The sequence below is a fragment of the Heliangelus exortis genome, chromosome Z (genome assembly GCF_036169615.1).
Source record: "Heliangelus exortis chromosome Z, bHelExo1.hap1, whole genome shotgun sequence".
Lineage (NCBI taxonomy): Eukaryota > Metazoa > Chordata > Aves > Apodiformes > Trochilidae > Heliangelus > Heliangelus exortis.
The window spans coordinates 22,785,887-22,808,570 of record NC_092454.1 but is presented as its reverse complement, the minus strand read 5'-3'; the positions used below and the strand labels follow the sequence as shown (position 1 = coordinate 22,808,570).

General features: G+C 44.1%; 1 protein-coding gene across 2 annotated transcripts in view; it reads right to left on the bottom strand.

The window, feature by feature from the left end:
* Positions 1 to 10,273: 10,273 nt before the first annotated feature.
* MEGF10 (multiple EGF like domains 10) overlaps positions 10,274 to 22,684 on the bottom strand; it is a 74,114-nt gene continuing 61,703 nt past the window's right edge. The window contains exons 18-24 of one of the 2 annotated variants that reach the window (XM_071730524.1): positions 21,836 to 21,964; positions 21,162 to 21,398; positions 19,864 to 19,991; positions 19,586 to 19,709; positions 17,664 to 17,708; positions 15,877 to 16,083; positions 10,274 to 14,854 (exon numbers count right to left, since the gene is read on the bottom strand). In XM_071730524.1, coding sequence (XP_071586625.1) covers positions 14,694 to 14,854; positions 15,877 to 16,083; positions 17,664 to 17,708; positions 19,586 to 19,709; positions 19,864 to 19,991; positions 21,162 to 21,398; positions 21,836 to 21,964 — 1,031 coding nt within the window. In that variant the 3' untranslated portion in view covers positions 10,274 to 14,693. The remainder of the gene's footprint in view (positions 14,855 to 15,876; positions 16,084 to 17,663; positions 17,709 to 19,585; positions 19,710 to 19,863; positions 19,992 to 21,161; positions 21,399 to 21,835; positions 21,965 to 22,684) is intronic. The other variant, XM_071730525.1, reaches the window with a different exon arrangement.

Below are 22,684 nucleotides of genomic sequence, written 5' to 3'. Positions count from 1 at the left end.
TTTCAGCCCACCGCAAGATGCACGGGTAGCAGAACTGGTGGAGGCATGGCATCACGTAGCTGGCCTCCTCCCAGCTGTCCAGGCAGATGGGACAGCGGTCTTCCAGCTCTGTGGCCATGCTGTCCATGTGCTGCGGTGGGCTCGGGGAGCTGGAGATGTTCAGCTGCTCCCTGTCACCGGCGCTGCCACAGCCGGTGTTGTGCTGCAAGAGGAGGAGAGGCCGCGGTCATGGGCTGGCCCCTGAGAGGGGTGGAAGAAATGCCCGGGTTCCTCCAGAAGGGAACCTTCCCAGATCCCCAGAGGAAGGTGTCCCCTCCCAGCTCACCTCTGCTGCGGCGAGCACCTCCTTGGTGTCCCGGCTGCCTGAAGCTGGCAGGGCCGGGGAAAATCCTGTCAGGGTTCTGGGGTCAGGCACCAAGAGCTTGTATGAGCAAAAAACTGAGCACAACACCAGCAACAATAAGAGACTCACAGGACATTCCAAGGTCCCTTCAGCAGGAAACTCTCCTGGCTCCCCACTATGAGGTGGTTTCAGAACAACAGGCCAGCCATGGAGGGCAGGCCTTTAGTACCCCCGAGCCTGCTGGGAGCTTAGGTGAGAGCAGCTGTGCTAAGCTCACCAACAGGTGAGCTCTCACTGCTCAAGTCAAACTCTACAAAGGAGGCTGGTTTGCTGAGAGTGGGGTGCTTGTTTTCCTGGGGCTCTTTCTTGGCCTGCTTGCTATTCCTAAGAGCCAGGCTGAGTATAAGCTTCCATGTTTGATGGTGATGTTCTGTTAGTTTTGTTGTTTCATTAAATCTATATTTTGATCATGGGCTTTCTGACTGCTTTCTGATTCCCCTCCCTGGCTAGAAGGGACCATCAAATGAGAGAGCAAACTGCTTCAGATAGCCTCAGAATTATACCAAGGGAAGCAAATTATTTGGTATTCAATGTTTGTTTGATATATGGAATTAAAGAGCTCATTCAGAAGTATCACAACCCTTTAAACTGGGATTCTCCAAGGGCCAAAGTTTTAGCAGATTAAACTGCATTATTACAAGCATTCCTCATGGTGGTGGTATGGGCTAGGATGATGAGTGGGAGGACTTCTCATGTATTTGTTTTTGGAATTCCTTTGGCAATGGGTGGCTTTACGGCTGTTTCTTTTTTGTTTGATAGAGTTTATTGCTTTTGAGTGTGGATTTAAACGTTTTCTGGGTTGCATGGACTTACCCTGTGGTATAATATATTTGTGGTGACACCAGTTCCTGACCTTTATTAAATATTGATGGACATGAAAAATTTGGAATACTCTTAGGCTTCTTGCATTACTGTGTTTCTATGATCAGGCCTTTTGAATATTTTTTTTTTCTAGTCCTGCTTAAAGTGGAACCTTGGCAGAGAGATGTGTACTCTGTAGAAGCTGCAACCCCTGCAATAGGTGCTGCATTGATGAGAAGCAGTGGAGATACTCAGCCCTGGTGATGGGGGATGCAGCCAACTTAGGCACTCAAATGGTGCCAGTTTGCCCCTGTGTTTAAGAGCAACAGACAAGAAGATGAATTATGAAAAGCTGACTGGCCAATCTGTCACAGAATCACAGAACGTTAGGGGTTGGAAGGGACCTTGAGTGATCATTGAGTCCAACTTCTCTGCCAGGGCAGGATGGAGATATCTGCAACGACTACAGTCTGTGTGAAGGAGAGCAGCTTGTTGCTTGATGGCTCGAGTGTTGAGGTAATGAAGAGGATGTCGTGGAATTAGAAGGTAACAAAGCCAATCTGTTGGGACAGATAGCTAGAGGCACTGGCAAAGCTTTGGCAAGTGAAGCACAATACCTCCCTCTCCCTGTAGGGATGTTGTCATATACAGACTAAGTGGATAACTATTGGGAGAGGTAGCAAATACTTGAGAGAAACAGCCATACAGGAGCTAATTTTTGCTAACTTGGATGACCCACATACACAGCTGGATCCAGACACAAAGTTATTGGGCCTATGTGACACAAGAGGGTACTGCCAACCTGTGCCAACACATTATCATTGTTTAGCTGGATAGATGATGAGGAATCAACAGTAGGTGAGCTGGATGCTTGACTGCTGCAGTATGCAGATAATCTTGCATCTTCCCCACAAGCTGGTATCTTCGCTGTAGAGAAGCCATCTGACAAATATGTGGAACTGCTAAATAAGGTGCACAACAAACTGTCCCACATAGAGGACAGGTTGTACTTCCTATCCCTGCTGATGTTTCCACCATCCATGGAAAACATGCCCTTGAGAAGCCTGCTTGACAGAGACAGCACACATCACAAAAAACACAGTTCACTTTTGCTTTGATGTCATGGTTTGAGCCTGTCTGATACCAAAGGACCACACAGCTGCTCACTGCCCCTCCCATCCCCCATTACAAGACAATGAGGTAGAAATCCATCTAGAACACTGTGGGTCAAGACAAGGGCTATAAGGTTTTCACTCATCTGGTAATGCTCATGAGCAAAACAGACTCAACTTGGGGAAAAAACATTTTAATTTATTATTAATCAAATCTAAACAGGGCAAAGAGGGAGCAGGGGGAGCTATTCAGGCTACTTACATGAGCCATTCTTGGGTGAGGGGCCCTCCTCCCTGCTTCCAAAAATGGCACCACATCAACCCAGAACACCCAAAGGGTGTCCACTATACCTAAAATTGACTGGCCCAGGGGTGGAAATGCAGTCCTATGGTTTGCCGTGGACTGATTCAGCCTGCACTAGAAGAGGGTGGAGGTGCCTGAACATTGACAATATATTGATGATATCATAGTGTGGGGCAGTACAGCAGATGTCTTTGAGAAATGAGAGACAATAATTCAAATTCTACTAAAAGCCTGTTGTGCCATCAAAGCAGACATGGTTGCGAGCCCCACTTGAGAAATGCAGCTTCGAGGCATTAAATGCCAGCATGAGTGTTGACAGAACCCAATAGATTTAATTAACAAAACAACATCTTGTAGGGGAGAAGGTGCTTCCTGACAGGTTGACTATGTTTAACTTCCAAGAATGTGCCAAGGCAAGCATCATAGGTGGAAGCCAGCTGGTACCAGACAGCTGGAAACATAATCTTGTAGTCCATGACACTGCCCATAACACTATCTTGAGCCTAGAAGAGCAAAGGTTGTAGTGATGTGGAACCCCATCAAGAATCAAGTCAGATGATTGGGCTCATTTTCAAAACAACCTCATAAATAATTTGGCTAAGGAGTGGGGTATTGAGTGGATATCTTACATTCCTTACCATGCCCCAGCTGACAGAAAAGTCAAGTGATGTCATGGATTGTTAAAGACCTAACTCAATGCAAATACTGGGGAACTGAAAAAACATGATGAACACTTAGTGAAAGCCTATAGTGGTTCTGTAAACCAACCTCACACTGCTCCATTAGAATGTGTAAGTATTAGGGAGAAAAGTCCCTGTAGGACACATGAGGCATAAGTAGGAGAAAAAAATACAGGTTCCTGATAACTTTAGCCAAGGCCAACAAAATTATGGAGAAACTTTTGATCAAAACACTATGCATTTGGTGTGTAATGCAGGAAGATAAGAAAGTTGGATAGATACCCTGAGGAAATTTGATTTCTGTTACGAATTGCCAGTAGTTTTGAGAATGGGCTGGACCCTTAGAACATTGGAAAAAATGGTGTCTGGTGGATATGGATGGCTGGTGGGAGTAGGGAGAGGTTATGAAGTAAGAGATGTTCAGCTACTCCCTGCCATCAGTGCTGCCGCAGACGTTGTTGTGCTAGAAGAGGGAGAGAGACCTGGCCTTTAAGAAGGATGTAAGAAATGCCCAGGTCCTCCAGAAGGAAACCTTCCCAGATGCCCAGCAGGAGGTGTCATCTCCCACTTCCCTATGCCGTTGCGAGCACCTCCTGGGAGTTCTGTCTACTGAGTACGGGGTACTCTGGTAGTTTGGGGGAAGCACCAGAGACTAGGGAGTGCCAGATGTTACAGCCCGTCTTTAAAAAAGGCAAGAGGGTGATCTGAGGCCAGCCATCCAGCCATCCAGCCATCCTCACTTCTGCCCCTGGGGGAAGTATGGGCCAGGTCCTCACGGTGGCCATTTCTGACCCCACGAGAAACCAGCATGAGTGGCAACGCCAACGCCAGCTACGTTGTCAGACATGTCAAGACTGTAGTTTCCCTACTTTATTGTATTATTTGATCACTCCAGCTAGACTAGTAATGACAGTCTCCTGCTCCTCTTTGGGGCTGCTGGGTGCCCCAGCTGTTGGCCCAGCCCTGGTTTTGTCAGCTCCCGTGGCACCCTCCTACTGCCGCCGGCGGGATGGCCTCTTGCTAGGAGGCGAAGTCACCTCCGGGTGACTGCCGGCCCTCCTCTTTGGGGGTCGCCGGGGCCCCCCACGGGAGCCCTCTGTGCCCCGGCGGGGAGCGGAGGGCCTGGGCACTGTCTCCTCTGGGTCCTCCTCTCTCTCTTCTTGGTGGTCGTAGGTGGGAACAGGAAGAGAGGAGGGGCTTCTGGGACCCCCATGAGGGGCAGCCGCTGAGGTGCTGGGGAGCTCTTCTGCCTCAGCTCTGTCAGGGCTGCTGGAGGGAGCTGCTCCGGGGGCAGGAGACCCTCCTCGGGAGGCAGCAGGGCTGGGGAGAGCTGTGGGGCTGCTCTCCCAGCCCCTGGCAACAGGAGCGTCCCCCATGCCCGCCCGACGCTGGGCCTCCCTGCTGCACCGCTCCACGATGGTGGCGATCAGGCGGTGCACAAAGCCCCGCGTGTGCCCGCCCAGGGTGTCCCGCAGCAGCTGGGCCAGGGTTTCCTCATCCAGGCCAAAGAACAGCAGGCTGGACAGCACTCGCTGCTGAGCTGCTGCTGCCGCTTCCTGGGCACCCTCAAAGATCAGCCCCAGCTCCTGCTGCAGCCAGGACAGAATGGGCTGAAGCAGAGCTGGGTCAGCTCGGAAGATGAATGCCCATAGCACGGGATAGAGGCCACCTACAGGAGGCCTGGGCACTGGCCTTGCAGCTGATGGCAGGGGTGCTGCTGCGGGACGATGGGGATTTTGGGCAGGCAGCTGCGCAGGAGCTTCTTCTGCCGGGTGGACGACAGGTGATGGTACTGCAGGTGGTGTGATGACCTCCTCCTCAAAGTCGTCATCTGCTCGCACCGAGTGCAAGATGGAGGTCACCCTCCCTCTGCAGAGGGGGCACTGGCTGTTGCTTTCAACCCACCGCATGATGCACGGGTAGCAGAACTGGTGGAGGCATGGCATCACGTAGCTGGCCTCCTCCCAGCTGTCCAGGCAGATGGGACAGCGGTCTTCCAGCTCTGTGGCCATGCTGTCCACGTGCTGCAGTGAGCTCGGGGAGCTGGAGATGTTCAGCTGCTCCCTGTCACCGGCGCTGCCACAGCCGGTGTTGTGCTGCAAGAGGAGGAGAGGCCGCGGTCATGGGCTGGCCCCTGAGAGGGGTGGAAGAAATGCCCGGGTTCCTCCAGAAGGGAACCTTCCCAGATCCCCAGAGGAAGGTGTCCCCTCCCAGCTCACCTCTGCTGTGACGAGCACCTCCTCGGTGTCCCGGCTGCCTGAAGCTGGCAGGGCCGGGGACAATCCTGTCACGGCTCTGGGGTCGGGCACAGAGTGCTCCAAGGAGCAACCCTCCGAGCACGACACCAGCACCAACAAGAGCCTCGCACAACGCTCCAAACCTCACGAGCTGCTCGGCTGGACTGCGGGCACGAGACGGCTGGGTGAGGCTCGGTGCTCGGATATAAGGAGCGAGGGACGCCGGGTCACAATCGGTCCCTCAGGGATGAGGGAATCCATCGCTAGGTTACGGCAGAACCCGCTGCTCAGGGACTTGATGACAATCAGAGCCCCTCGCTCAGGGTGACGTCAGAACCCTATGCTTGGGGATGTCACCGTCCATCAGTGGGTGGCGTCACGACGAGCCATGCTCTCCCGTGGTGCTCTCCCCAGCACTGCTGTGGCCCTAGCACAGGCGTCCTGGGTTGCTGCAGTACCACTGCCTCCTCCATCCCCCACCTCTTGTGTGCGCGCGGCCTGTGCGTTTCACCCTGGACGCCAAGGCCTTGACTTGGGCCTTCCCAGGGCCCCGTCAGGTCGCTCTGACGGGGGCAGACATCGCCAGGCACATTTGGCAAGGGGGCTTTTTGGATAACAGCTTGGTGCCTCCCCGGGAGGCTGCAGGGCAAAGTCCCGCACCTCAGCCCTCAGGGGTCCCCTGCTTCCTCCCACGGGGGATCACAGGCAGCACTTGGCGCGCTCCACCAGGTTTTCTCCTGCCTTTCTTCCCTTGACGGAGGGAAGAAGGGTCATCAGGGCACTGCATCCTACCTGGAGACTTGGAGAGGAGGGGTGGCAATAAACCAGAGGAGCACCTCCCTCTCCACTTCCCCTCCTCAGGAAGCTGCAGAGATCAATACAGTCACCCCTCAGGCTCCTTTCCTCCTGAGAATCCAAGTGTCCTCAGCCACTCCTTGTAAGACGTTCCTTCCATCAATTCCGCCAGCTTTGTTCTCTCCTCCTCTGCACGCCTTCAAGGATCGTGACATCCTTTTGAAGTCGTGTGGCCCAGAACTGCATGCACAATGGCACACGATACTCCTGTTGCCTTTCTGGAGCTTTTGGGATCTGCCAGTTCTGTCTAGGGAGTCTAGGGATCCTTCCAGCCATGAACTGGAACTAATGTGCATACCTCGAGGGGGTTTGATTTCTGGCGAGAATCGGCAGTAGTCTGAACTCTGTAATGTTAATTGTCGTAGGCTACTGCTTGTTACCACAGCTCTAGTTGTTTGTTGCACTGAGAACCACCCCACTTATATCGCTCTGGAACAAGGGCCGAGAAGGACAACTGAAACAGTCATGAGAGAAGAGGGCAAAACACTAGAAGCTTGGCATGTTTAGAGGGAGGTGGGAGACGCCTCTTGTGGGAGCCAGCTCCAAAGGGCAGAGGAACACAAGAGGACTGGCAGGCCTTTGGAGGTCATCTTCTCCACACGCAAGGAAAGTCCATGCTGGTGCTCAAGAAAAAACCATAACAGATGTATCAGGAAGCTGGCGTGACAGAACAGGGAGTTCATTGCAGGGCAATGCAAAAAAAATGGTGGGTACTGGTGGGTGGTGGGAGTTAGGAGAGGTCATGAAAGGGGAGACAGAAACACCGCTGAGGTGTGCAGAGGTGCAATCAGGAGAACCAGAGCTAAGACAGGGCTAGCAAGGGTTACGAAAAGCAACAAGAAGGGTTTCTGTTGCTATCCAAGTAGTAAATAAGGCAAGGAAAGGACGTGTCTGCTTGCCAGAGGGCTGAGTGATGCACTAAGAGCAAATGCAGGCACAGCTGAGGTACCGGGTGCCTTCTTTATCTCAGTCTATGCTGACACCCTTGCTAGGTACTAAAGCCCCAGGGCATGGATCAAGGAGCACAGGACTCCCAGTAGCAGAGAACGTTCAGCCAGGGGATCTCCTAAGAACTCTTGCCCCACACGTGTTCATTGGCCCTGATGGGATTTGTGTCAGGGTCTTGAGTAAGCTGGCTGGTGTCACTGTGAGGCTCTTCTTGGTCATCTTTCACAGTTTGAGGAGTTTGGGGGCAGCACCAAAGACTAGGGAGCGCCAGATGTTACAGCCCGTCTTTAAATAAGGCAAGAGGGTGATCTGAGGCCAGCCATCCAGCCATCCAGCCATCCTCACTTCTGCCCCTGGGGGAAGTATGGGCCAGGTCCTCACGGTGGCCATTTCTGACCCCACGAGAAACCAGCATGAGTGGCAACGCCAACGCCAGCTACGTTGTCAGACATGTCAAGACTGTAGTTTCCCTACTTTATTGTATTATTTGATCACTCCAGCTAGACTAGTAATGACAGTCTCCTGCTCCTCTTTGGGGCTGCTGGGTGCCCCAGCTGTTGGCCCAGCCCTGGTTTTGTCAGCTCCCGTGGCACCCTCCTACTGCCGCCGGCGGGATGGCCTCTTGCTAGGAGGCGAAGTCACCTCCGGGTGACTGCCGGCCCTCCTCTTTGGGGGTCGCCGGGGCCCCCCACGGGAGCCCTCTGTGCCCCGGCGGGGAGCGGAGGGCCTGGGCACTGTCTCCTCTGGGTCCTCCTCTCTCTCTTCTTGGTGGTCGTAGGTGGGAACAGGAAGAGAGGAGGGGCTTCTGGGACCCCCATGAGGGGCAGCCGCTGAGGTGCTGGGGAGCTCTTCTGCCTCAGCTCTGTCAGGGCTGCTGGAGGGAGCTGCTCCGGGGGCAGGAGACCCTCCTCGGGAGGCAGCAGGGCTGGGGAGAGCTGTGGGGCTGCTCTCCCAGCCCCTGGCAACAGGAGCGTCCCCCATGCCCGCCCGACGCTGGGCCTCCCTGCTGCACCGCTCCACGATGGTGGCGATCAGGCGGTGCACAAAGCCCCGCGTGTGCCCGCCCAGGGTGTCCCGCAGCAGCTGGGCCAGGGTTTCCTCATCCAGGCCAAAGAACAGCAGGCTGGACAGCACTCGCTGCTGAGCTGCTGCTGCCGCTTCCTGGGCACCCTCAAAGATCAGCCCCAGCTCCTGCTGCAGCCAGGACAGAATGGGCTGAAGCAGAGCTGGGTCAGCTCGGAAGATGAATGCCCATAGCACGGGATAGAGGCCACCTACAGGAGGCCTGGGCACTGGCCTTGCAGCTGATGGCAGGGGTGCTGCTGCGGGACGATGGGGATTTTGGGCAGGCAGCTGCGCAGGAGCTTCTTCTGCCGGGCGGACGACAGGTGATGGTACTGCAGGTGGTGTGATGACCTCCTCCTCAAAGTCGTCATCTGCTCGCACCGAGTGCAAGATGGAGGTCACCCTCCCTCTGCAGAGGAGGCACTGGCTGTTGCTTTCAGCCCACCGCATGATGCACGGGTAGCAGAACTGGTGGAGGCATGGCATCACGTAGCTGGCCTCCTCCCAGCTGTCCAGGCAGATGGGACAGCGGTCTTCCAGCTCTGTGGCCATGCTGTCCACGTGCTGCGGTGGGCTCGGGGAGCTGGAGATGTTCAGCTGCTCCCTGTCACCGGCGCTGCCACAGCCGGTGTTGTGCTGCAAGAGGAGGAGAGGCCGCGGTCATGGGCTGGCCCCTGAGAGGGGTGGAAGAAATGCCCGGGTTCCTCCAGAAGGGAACCTTCCCAGATCCCCAGGGGAAGGTGTCCCCTCCCAGCTCACCTCTGCTGTGACGAGCACCTCCTCGGTGTCCCGGCTGCCTGAAGCAGGCAGGGCTGGGGACAATCCTGTCACGGCTCTGGGGTCGGGCACAGAGTGCTCCAAGAAGCAACCCTCCGAGCATGACACCAGCACCAACAAGAGCCTCGCACAACGCTCCAAACCTCGCGAGCTGCTCGGCTGGACTGCGGGCACGAGACGGCTGGCTGAGGCTCGGTGCTCGGATATAAGGAGCGAGGGAAGCCGGGTCACAATCGGTCCCTCAGGGATGAGGGAATCCATCGCTAGGTTACGGCAGAACCCGCTGCTCAGGGACTTGATGACAATCAGAGCCCCTCGCTCAGGGTGACGTCAGAACCCTATGCTTGGGGATGTCACCGTCCATCAGTGGGTGGCGTCACGACGAACCATGCTCTCCCGTGGTGCTCTCCCCAGCACTGCTGTGGCCCTAGCACACGCATCCTGGGTTACTGCAGCACCCTACTACTGCCGACGGCGGGATGGCATCTTGCTAGGAGGTGGGTCCCACTTGGCTCACTCCAACAGATTTTCTGATTTTTTTGTTTCCTTTCCAAGTAAGCCGTTTTATTTCTCCAGTTTCATTATTAGTTCTTAATGTGAAATTTTTCAATTAAAGTGATAGTAAAGAGTCCTTTCCCCCATCTCTTACCTTCATGCAGTTTTCTTCATGGCCTTTCAGGTTGGAGTTGTAATGCAGATATTAAAATATTTTTTAGTTTCTTTTTTCTCTTTTTTTTACTGTAATTTATTTTTTTAACAGTTATACCAAGTCTATTTTTCTACTAAAAATGGGAAATGCCTTTTTTTTGTCACCTCAAATCGTTCTCCTTTTTAAGGTTAAAACTTTAAACTATCACCTTGTTTAAAGAATTAATTCCTGCAGAAATGGTTAGTTATCATATTTCAGTAGTCCAAAATGAGGCTTGATTTTCCCAAATATATTTCATATTCTACTTGTTTCTGTAAGAGGGAAAGAAAAATATATTCCTAGGTGGTGTAGCATGAACAAGAATTATATTTTTTGTACTTCATATCCGATTTCTAGATCTATCACATGCAAATGAAGAAGAAAGGAAAAAAATTACAAAGTATTTCCCATCTTTCATTAGAAACTTTATTATATAAACCTACAGGTATGTGAAGGGAAATAAGTGGTAGTGAAGGGTAGAATGACGAACATCAGTCATCTTTGGAAAATAGATATTTTCACAACAAATCACTTTTTTGCTATATCTAAGTAAAGGAGCTAGGCATACTTGATTGATTTTCTTTAAAAAATATATTACAGTTCAATCATACCAAAGCAAAATCTTGTGGGCTAAAAAAATTGTAAATATAAGAGTTAGGTTCAGTGCTGTAGCACTAGTATTGCATATCAAATGACAAGATTTTCTGCACAGTAATGAATAAACATGCACCCAATTCTTTTCAGTCATTTAAACTAATATATGTACAATCTTTAATATAAAGCATTTTCGTCAAAATTAGCTCTGTATTCTTCAGTCTGGACTTTAGAGCTCCAGTAAAAGGGTTGGTCATTATTAGGTATTAGATATTTGGACATATACCTAATAAAAATTCAACTATAAGCACAGTACATGGAAAATCCGGTATATCTAAATATATAACCCCCCAGCATTCCCCACTTTGATTTTGTTTAATCCTAACTTCAATATTAAGTTGGTTTTGCAGATTGTCTCAGCAGAAAGAAAGCAATGAAATCACCTTTCCTCTGTAATCTGCATGTGCATCTCCAATTAAAATTAATGGGAGTTCTCTGGGAGATAAATATAAGGACAAATTTTATGTGTAACAATGTGTTAGGATTAAAAATCTTTGCTGTAGTCAAAAGCCTTGAGGTTCATTATGCTTCTAAATGATCAGAATTAATATGCCTACATTATATAAAACCTAAAGCTTATACTCCCTACTTTCTTTAAAAACAGGTGGCATTTTGAATTTTATGAAACTGACAAGTTGATAGGGGATAGCTATCTCTATGTTCAATGTTATGTTTCTTACTAATGTAATGGGAATATATAGAAGCAAGGCATTTCTGTCCATTTTTATCAGGGGTGAAGCCAGTTCTCAGAGTGGATGGTGTTTGCTTAAATTACTCTACCAGCTTGTTAAGTTCCCACCACAATATAGTATGCATAATCAGAAATATTTAATTTCTCTTAAGAGCATACTGTGATCTACAAAAAGGGCTATGTGACAGTCATGAGAATTGAATTGGGGGTCTCAAATTGACAGTAGCATATACTCCAGAGCCTAAAACAACAGGACTGCTAATTCAAGTTCCCTGTACTTTTCTCCTCTGGAATGATACACTGTTATCATTTAACAAAACCACATTACCCCTACATGCAATCGGTTTTCTTATTGTCTGGCAACAATCATTCACTGAAGTAAACTCACAGGTTGGCTGCTCAATCTCTATGCCCAGCTCAAATAGCTGCAGACAACGCTTATGCTGTTGCAGACAACGCTTATGCTGACTACACAGCAGGACTTTTACCCACATATAGGAAGGCAGACTTTGGTAATGTGTATATTTAGAATGTACACAACTGGCAAAATTATCAGAAACTCATCTTTTTTCATGAGTATTTGGCTGAATATGTCACTGAGCATATGTGACATTCTGGAATTCTTCAAACAAATAATTAGTTTGGCCCTTTTCATATAAAAAGAACTGTTTATATTATGAAGACTAATTTATCTCATGGTCTCCACATTTTACACAATGTAAGAAAACAAATTTTTGTGAGCTCACAATTGCTAAATGTAGCATTTTTTATTCATGGCTTTAAAGAGGACAGGTTTTGTTTTTAAGTCTTTTTCATACATCACAAACGCACCTATATACCAGCAGATTTACATGTTATCTATATGCACACAAATCTGATTAATACTTTGTTGTACTTAAGTGGTAAGTGGCTTTTGAAATCCAATTTTGAAACTTTGAAATTCCTGTACTTGAAAAATCCAAATATTATCAAATTTTTTATTCCAAGGCAATGGAATGGACTGCCCGGTGAGGTGGTGGATTCTCCATCCCTAGAGACATTTAAAAAGAGACTGGATGTGGCACTCAGTGCCATGGTCTAGCAACCGCACCGGTGGGTCAAGGGTTGGACTTGATGATCTCTGAGGTCCCTTCCAACCCAGCTAATTCTATGATTCTATGATTCTAAGGGTATATGCGAAATGCCCAGGGCATAGCAGAACAGCCAGGGGTCATGGTCAGCAAGAACCAAGAATCTAACACTGCACTTCATACAGGCATATACATTCCCAGGCTTGGGCACATCTGCAACAATGTGTTCAGATTCATAGCTCTCATTTATCACCACCTCAGTTACAACAAACGAAAGGAAATTCTATTTCAATTTCAGCTCCTTATTCATAAAAAAGTCCTTAAAGTTCTTCTCTTGCATTTAGCACTACAAAGGAAACTTGTTGTGAATTTCTTTGGAATATATCAACACTGTCACAAAAGTGGTAATTTTTTGTCCCAGACTGTATTGAAATATAGATGCAAAGATAAAAATGGTCATGATGCTCCCTCTGCTAAACCAGGGAGTACACAGACCAACATAATAACCTATTGACCAGCCTTGGTACATTTATGTACCAAAATGTGACCTCAACACAGAAAGAAGAGAGGACTAGTGTTTCCCACTACATATCATACAATGCAACCACCTCTATCCTTTCTCCATCAGAGATGTACCAGCCCTCAGGACCAGCTACAGTTGCCATAAGGGCAAGGTAGAAAAGCCTGCTGAGCTATTTGTTAGAAGTATGTTAGCAGGTAGGATCACTGACATCACTGACAGAAGCAGCAGAAAGTAGTGCTGCCACATAATTTTTAGGTTTTGAAAGGTTAACTTCTCACCAAAAGAGAAAGTCCAGTCTACATGAACCCTTTTGTTTTCAGGCTGATGTGTCTGGGGGACAATCTTACTTTAATGGATAGATACTTCAGAAAATTAAATTTCCATTAAATTGTGCAGTTCATAGCACACTTTCAGAGAGACACCAAGGGGTCTTTGGGAAAGACAGTGTCCATCCATTTAGTCAGCAGAATAAACCAGACTTCATAAAGGGATTGGTTTTTTACTTTCCTTCCACATTCTTGTTATAATCCTCAACAGAAACCCCTTGATTTTTTTTCCCCAATTAATTAATTAAATTAAACTATTAAGTTTATAGGTAATCATCTCTGAAAGACATCAGCACAACATGCATTCTTACTTTAATCCTCTTCCTCTGTCCAGAAGCCCCTTTAACCAGACCAAATAAGAGCCACATGGCAAAAATGCAAAAGAATTGGGCACACAGTATTTTTTCAATTATGAACTATGTAACTAGAAACACAGACACACAGTGTAAAAATGGAAATACAAGTTAATGAAAAGTGGGGGGGTATGTGTCACATTCTTAGCAATGCAAAAGACCAGCTTAAGCATGTGGTTCCCTACTCTAAAAAACAACTCTAAAAAGGTGCCATTTTAGCAAGTATGCACATAGATTGCTCAGTTATTTCTAAGAAAAAAAATCAGAACACATTGCTATTTTTATTCTATATTACAGTCATTATTACTACCTGATTATAAAATGTAAACCTTTCCTTGCAGTTAAGATTTACAGCAGTCATCACCTTTGTCCACTCCTTACATAATCAGTCCATGGTGACAAAAATAAACTGATTTCATTTATATATTTTATGAAATTACTGATATGTTATGGATTATTAATTGTGAATGACAGAAATAGTGGTTGGAACTGCAACATATGCAGCTGAATCATAGCAAAAGATTTGTTGAAGACCAGTGCTGGGACTGGAGTACCAAGAGGTCTTGACACACCAAATAAAATTGATGTATCCAATGCTTTTATCTCCAAAATTATTCAAGGAAGATATGTCCACCACCATTAGTGGGCAATAAAGCCTGATGATGGATTTCCTAAACAATTGCAGTATTTTGCTTACTGATCCCCATCAGATCTTGTTTCTTAATGTTTTGTCTAAAGATCAGAATAGAAAGTAAAATTTGGCAAGGCAGTTTTACTTCTATGTATCTAGTGAATCAGACCACCTGTATTGGTGATATTTGGTGAATTGCACTGTCCTGGGAGTACTTCTAGTCTGAAACTAGACAAACATGGAGTCTATATTTAAAGTTGCTGAAGTGGTATGTCATCAAAACTGATCTGCAAGCTACTATTTTTAAGCCAGTATATTACAGTATAAATGTGTTGTATACATGTTTCTATAAAATTTGCTGCCATGAAAAAACGAATGATCAGGATCCCCAGAGTGTGGCATTTGTCCATCTGTCACTTGCATACACAATACAAACCTCATGTTGAGATTCTGCAGTCCAGCAATTCTCTGCTGGACAGATTAGAAGCCAAATATAAAGGTAAACTAGAGGAAGGAGCACAACAATGCCACTTTGCCCCTTTGGAGTCCCACTGTGCACACATCAGCTTTTGGTGTCATTCACTGCTGACCTCCTTTGTAGAGGCTGTGGCGCTATCTCGAACTGGTAGCAGGTCATAATGACATGGAATATGGCTGTTTTTTGGAAGATCATACGGATCCTGGCTGAAACGTCCACTGCTGCTGAATGCTCCCTGGACAACGCTCACTGTAGGTTCTGTGATAAAAGAAAGCACATACATCCAACATCGGAAGCAGCAAACAGAAGGAAAAATTGTTATCTCATTATGAATGCATTTGTAAAATGTAGAAGTTTGCGTTAAAAAACATCCTCTCTTTTCTGCCTCTAATATGAAGATTTATCATCATGCTGAGTCCTGAAATGCAACTGTAGAAATAAATGTTGATGTTAAGCTGTTTTTGCTTTATACTATTAAACCTGTGGGCTTGCAGCAGCTCCCTGCCAAGAGTGTATCCACTCACAGAAGCAAGTGGTCTAACATCAGCTGTTTGTGTGAAGAAAAAAGAAAAAAAAAAAAAAAAAAGCCTACATTTTGTGTTTTAAATGAAGACTTTATAAAAATCCTTAGACAAACAATGATATTGATGGATTTCTGAGGAATCTCTAATTTGGGACAGAAAAGGAAAATGGTATCCTACGGTATGACATACACTTTTTTCTAGTCCAGAGACCATTAGAATGACAACCATTACACATGACCCCAAAGTTTTCTGTAACCACAGTAAACTACACTAATGCAGCAACTCAAGTAATGCAGTAACTACATAGCGCCAATATCAGTGAAATATCATGTGGCTTAGAGAAGCTGCTGTTTTCTCTGATCAAGAAGAGGAGACAGATCTTTTTTACCCTTCAATGCACTTGCTCCACCTGTGCTCAGTATTTAGCAGCCTAATCTAGGGTTAAATGATTTTGCAATCAAAGGCTAAACTTATTTTATGCTGGTGTTTAGAAAAAGGTTTTCAAGCCAGGGAAACTCAGAAATACCTCTGGATTACAGAACCAATCTGTAAGTATTTTGAACTCTTTTCTTGTGAATTAAACCACTTATCTCAAAAGAATGAGATTGTTGATACAGCTTTTGAGAAGAAATGGGACGTGAACCCATCAAAATTTTTACAGTAGTTTTTCAAATATTTTGAGTAAGCTGATTCAAAGAAAAGAAGTCCTGTCTTTGTTCTTAACTTTGAACATCCAGAAGTAGATTTTGTACTCACCAACTTCATAAACATTCTTATTGGCTGAAGTAGAGCTGGCAATCTCTGCATATGGGGAATCCCTGCGTGCTGGTGACTTCATTTCAACATATCCGCATTCTGAATTTTTTGGTACAAGAGCTGGAGGGTCTTTTATGGTAGCATATGGGTTCTCAGAACTACTTAACGAGCAATTACTTAAATTGTATTCTGAGTTCTTCATTAGATCTGCAAAAAAACCCAACATACTACTTTCTCAAGCATCCTGTATACTAGAGGTATTGCGACTAAAGAGACCATTCTTCAACTTTTGAGTTCTAAAAAGTCACTCATAAATAGAAATTTAAATGGAAACTAGTCATAACACTTGAAAGTTGTTATACAGCAGTTAATGAAAACACCTGCTATGTTCTTTTCTGGGCCTGATCTTGCCATCAGGAAATTTCTGTTGCACAGTCTGAGCGCCTTCAATTCTGGTTAAAATAGTAGCTAGCATTAAAAACGGATACTGTATAGAATCAGTTTTTAATAGGCACTTCAGAATAGTTTTTGCTTTTCCAAGCGTTGAACCCAGTATACTATTAAAATAAGTGATCTAAGACTGCTCCCAATAGCAATGTCTGGTGAGATGCTAATGTGACGTCTTGGGATGGCCTGTCCAGTGCAAGGTTTGAGTATGGAGCCACTCTTAAAAGTTACCAGCTCCTTGAAAGTTTATGTAAGGTGCACGTAGGAAAACAGAAAAGAAAATACCAAGTGGCTTGTGATTTCAAGGTTTAAAAGGAGGACAGATAACTGAAGTTTAAGAGAAGACAGATTGACTTATGCTGGGAAGAGGTTTTGTGTTCTCTGTATTACTTTTTTCTCTGTGTTATTTTGTGATATGCTGTGTTATTTATGTTTTAGAGCTGAGACACTCTCAGCTTCTTCCTAACTCTGAATATCCAGCATGACAATGATGTTGGTGAACCTGTGAGTGGGCAGGTGATCATAATTGTGTCAATTCTTTAAGATATTTTGAATTCTCTTCCCTTAATCCTACAAAACCAGACATGTATGGTCTAATAAATCACTGGTTCAGATCATTTGTCCTGTATTATAGATAAAGTGAAAAAAAAGCTGCTTTTGTCTACGTATTTAACTCATTATTCACATGGACTTAGCTACACTTTTTTCATTGTTTGGTTATCTAAACACACTAGTCATCCTTGGCATACCTTAATCATATCACAAAAATCAGTGGTCACACACCAGTATGGTCCAGTATAAAGTCTTATAAGAAAAAATGGATAATTTAAAAGACAAAAATATCATCACTACTCTGAATTTCTGAAGCTTTTCATTCCTCTCTATGCATGTTAATTTTGATATGCTTCCCAATGTCCTGCAGCGAATGTAATGAAACATTGCAGGCTTGTAGTCATGCAGTTCTACATTTACCATGCCCGTTATAAAAGGAATTTCCTCTCTCTTAAACTTTTCATCAGAAGCAGGGTTTTTGGGTTTTTTTTTTAGGTTTTGGTGTTGTTGTGGTTTTTGTTTTAAACTCTTCCCTCAGGAAAAACAAGCAAACAAACAAACTTCATGCATTGATTCAGCATCTAAGAATAGGTTAGCCCAGAATTATTTTATAATTATCTTCATATATAATTATCATATATATATGATCATATATATATATCATATATATCATATATCATATCATATATTCATATATAATTATCTTCATAAAGAAACTAAAGATAATTTAGAAGAGTAAATCAAATATCTATGTCATTTCATCTAAGCACATCAAAAAATAACCTCACCTTTCAGGGACTTTCCCAAATATCCCCTATCAAGTCCAAAAGCACCTAAGAAAATTATATTAAAAAAAAAAAAAAAAGTATTTTTAAAAACAAAGAAACGTCATTAGATAACAGTTTCTAAACCTTTAAAACTTACTTCAGGAGTAATTTCTTCCTTAGCGATATAATTCTCTTATAAGCACTGTGAAACTGAGTGGCATAGGATTACAGAAGCACCGTTTGCTTGTACACACTTAAACAAGAGCTTTCTGAACACTAAGATCATAGTGGGCCATTAAATTATCTAGTTTGACCTCACATACATCATAGGCCATTATATTTCCCCTTGTTACTCTTGATTGAGCCTAAAACTCTGTTTGATTAAAGCAACGGCATCCCATCTTCACCTGAAAAATCTCAGTGTATGGAAAGTTCACTCCAGCTCTTGGTACTTTTCTTCCCACGTTAATCATTCCCATTTTGTTGCCCAAGGTCACTCTGTTCCAGTCCCAAGACCTACAGAAATGGTCTTAAACTCCTAGTGCCTAAGTCTGTGGCTTTGCAATTATCTGTTAGTAACAGATTTCTCTCAAAATAAATCCCAGTATAAACAAGCAATGCCTGACAACTGTCTTCAGAGACATGAAATTTAACTAGATACTAATCCACCTAAACAGCTTTGATTGGTATCATGGAGTACTAATTTTTAAATGCAACTGTGTTGTGGTACTATGCTAGAAGCCTTATAAAAGCCTAAAATAATTTTGTCTATACAATGTCTATAAACAATTCACAGTTTTCAAGAGAGAAATTATATTTTGAGGAGACCTAAACCAATTAATTTTATTCTTGCGTATCTTTATTTATTAGATCTCACACCAGCTATTCTGTTGTTTTTACAAAGATTAACACTCAGGTCATCATCTTAGATTTACTCTAGTAATCCCATTTGGCAGTATCAGCTCTCATCCAGTCCTCTAGAATCACTCTCACGTAAGATATACTGCTGTGGGTTAACCTCAGACAGTATCTCTTAGAAGTCTTAAGTGTTAGTACAAATGCTCTAGGAAAGTGTAAATTTGACCACTGAACATTATGACTGAAACCCTTTTTTAAAAAAAAAAATTAAAAAAAATCAGAGCCTGAGCTGTGGTTAGAAGAAGATTGGGGATGAGCTTGGGGAAAAAGAAAGCTGCATTCTGTTGTTCCGTTTTCTAGAATATGCTAGTGATAAGTACCAGAAATTAAGGTAATTGAATTATCTAAATTATACTGACACTGGAATCCCCTTAATAGGCTTTAACTGGTCAGAGATACAGTTAGTGCAATCCAGCCTTTTTGGAATGCATGAGACTGGGAAGGGATGAACAGACAGCAAGGGATGGCATAAGGCAGGATACAGCAATTCTCACCACTTCTCAAGAATTTTTCTCCTTACAAACAATGCTTGGTGTTTTAGCAAACAGGTGGCTTAGCTGGTAAGATGTTCCTAGAATTTTTATCTGAAGCAGCTCACATGATGAGAAACTAGTTTTTAAAGCATTTATTCAATTTTGTGGGCATTTTAAAAAAGGCTATATATGATCTCTCAATAATAAGAACATGTAATTTTCCCAAGCATACCCTTATTGTACAATACCCATTGCTTTATGAAACTAATTAGTAAGTATTTTTATAAAAAAGGTATGAGATATTTTACATATTGTCAGGTCAGCACTGGGCATCAGTCTCATTCACCATTCCTTACCAGGAGTCACTTTTTTATCCCTCAGGGTAGAGATCTGCCTTAACGGGAGGTGAAACCCCTAATCCTGAACTTCACACACCATCTGACAAGCCTGGCATTACCCTGAGTGGAGAACCAGGAAAACATCCCTGCTTTTGAGTAGATCCCAAACACAATGAGTAACATTCAGATTCTTCTTTTTTTTTTTCTTTCTTACCAAGCTCATTGAGGTAGCCACCATGTTTCCAGTCTGCAGGCAGTGTTCCTGTATAGTCCATGACAGTGCCTCGCTTTCCAGGTTCCACATTTTTAAGATTCACAAATAGATGATTGGTTTTGGCCTATTTCAAGGAAAGATAGGTAATAAAAACTGACAGGAAGTTGCTGAATTTCCAGATGATAAGTAAGAAAAGCAAAAATAAGAAATATTAGGGAACAGAGGAAAATAAATCAATGGCTTTTTTACACAGAAGTACCCAGACTTTTATGCTTTACCTTTGCCAGACTCAGTCTGTCCATGTTGTTGACATGAGGTGGGGTAGTGCATTGGGTTAGAGTATGATAACTAGGGTTAGAGAAGTAGTGACTGTTAGCATTTCCACCATTACTGTGAGGGATGGTTTCTGAAAAGAAGAGAGAAAGAAAGAAAAATGAACAAATAAAAATAACATGGCATTTTTTTCTTAATAGATGTTTCTGGCAGTGCTACACTGATTTCAGAATCTGACTTACAAGTTTCTAAATCTAAAAACCTTGCTTTTAACTTAAAGAATTGAGAGATACAGACTAGCTGGTCATATCCACACTTCCACCAAAGAGCATTTACAAGTTACTTACTATCTTCTCTTTCTGCTGTGATCTTTCTTTTTCCTCTATATTCATAGCATTGTCCTAATTATAAACACTTTTACCATCAAGTCCACAGCACTGTTTTATTGTACTTCAAGGCATCACCTCCATTGCTTACATGTCTTGAATCTGATAACTCTTTCTGCTGCCTTACACTGCTGCCTTTCCTAACAGCTGTGTACAAAAGACAACTTTATCTTAAGCTTCATGTACCCACTGAATCCAGGAACATTGCCCCCTCCCTTCATTTGCCTGCCTGTCTACTAGAATCTGTGCAATTCTACAGCTGTAGCAGCTTTCTGTATTCAAGCTGTTGACATTGAATTTCAAGTCTCTGTAGAAAAAGTATTTTTTTGAACTTTCTAATTCTGTTTAAAAATAGGCACAGAGGAACAGAAGTGTTCCTCTTCCACTGTTTTATGCAGAAAAACATTAGAGGCTGCAAAAGGTTACATGGTAAAGCAAGGTGTATATTCACTTATTCCTCACAATTAATACAATTTACCAGGGTAAGCAGAGATTAAAAGGCTATGATGAAGAGCTAACTAAGAAGCTACAGATCCTTCTGAACTTGGGTGAGCTGTCTCTGATAGCTGGAAGGTATGCACACAAAACTACCACTGATACCCCTGGTTTTGTGAGCCAGTTCACTAGCACCACTGTCACTGGGGTCCTAAGAAAGGATTGTTGAGAGCAGTGTGTCCTCTTCCTAAAGAGGAAAACCTTCTTCTATTTCCTTTTCCAGGAAGGCTTCCATCACAGAACCGTAGACACTCTTTTAGAAATCAAATGTATTCCTGATCACAGCAGTCCCCACTAATGCAAAGAGGTGAAATGTGCACATTCAACTCCTGTTAGGGGCAGATCTGCAGCCCTTCAGAGTTCAGCTAAAAAAGCCCATAGTCAAAAGATGGTGAAACAAATCTGTTCTAAATGTCACTTACCTGAAATGGTGTAATCTGCACTGATGACCCTCATAGCTGGGGTATAGGTCACTGCAGGCATGTTCGTTTCTTTGCCTTTCTGCTTTTGTCTGTAAATTATGAAGAGCACTAGCAGGAAAAGAACAACCAGGACAAGAATGATGATGCCTGCTATAGCCCCTATGTGGTAAGAATCAGCAGGGATGGCAGAACTGGTACGGCTTAAACTGTTCAAGTTTCCCACTATAATTACACCAGCTGAAATAAAAGAAGAAATTAAAATATGTAGCATTAATTCAGAGGCTCATGCATTAGGAACAGAAAACAGTATTTCACTCCTAAACATGCCTGCTAATTTAAATGTATTTAATAATATCAAATAGAGTTATGTCAGAAACCAATGTGAAGACAATCCTAGCCATAAGGAAAAGCATTCGTCTTTTTCACAGAAAGAGGTATTTTCATGGAGTTGAACAAAACCCTTGCTTTTCTCCAATAAAATATAACGGAGGCATCTAATACTTACAAAATCTACAGAACATACATAATTTAACATATAATTTAATAGAATGGACTATTTAGACACACATACCTTATCAGATAAATTTAATGAATGCTAAAGAGATGGCATTTCATACATTGACCTAATTTGTACATAAAACAATCACAATAATTTTATTGCCTCTAGGCTTTACCTTGATCACACCTGGCTCCTTTCCAGCCTGGGCTGCAGTAACATGTTCCTGTAATGTGGTCACAGGTTGAGTTGTTCAGACAGTCACATATCTGCCGGCACCCATACCCATAGGTACCTTGAGGACATTCTGTACAAAGTAAGCACAAATGAAAACCAGACAGTACTTTTAAAATAATGGTATTAACAGATTACAGCACCACACATGCTACCATTTGTTAATTCCCCCTTCCGGTTTTGTAAACGGCCAGCAGATGGCAATGTGTTATTAGTTACAGTCCCCTATGGAAAGGATTTTCTTAAGAGGCCATCTCCGTGTGTATGTGTGTGTGTATGTCTATGTGCAGGAAAAGAGAATGCAAAGGAGAGGAAAATTGTATTCAGAAGTGGTTTTCCCTTACATAAAAGGCAGTGAGGACATGGGCAAAATGTGAACAAAATGCCAGTTCTAAGACATAAATTCAGGTCTTCATGGTTACACAGATTCCACTGGTTGAAAAATCACAGAATCATAACAGTGGTGCCGGACATCTGGCTAGTGTCATGTCATATGACATGTGCCAAAAGAGCAAGAGATAAGAGCTATGAGTCTAACAAACACCACACATTTATTAAAAAATGAAACTGGTCTTACATTGGTTATAGCATACTTTGATAGTGTAATGTATACATTGAGAAACTATCTACAAGGGAATAAAAAAAAACTAAATTATGAAGAATAAGCTCATGAGAAGAGCACTACATGATTTTTTTTTTCCTCCCAAAATGATTTGAATACAGTACTTAATTATTGATCAAAGTGTTGCCTACATCATGTAATTAGGATGGTAGAGAACTACCCTGCACTGAT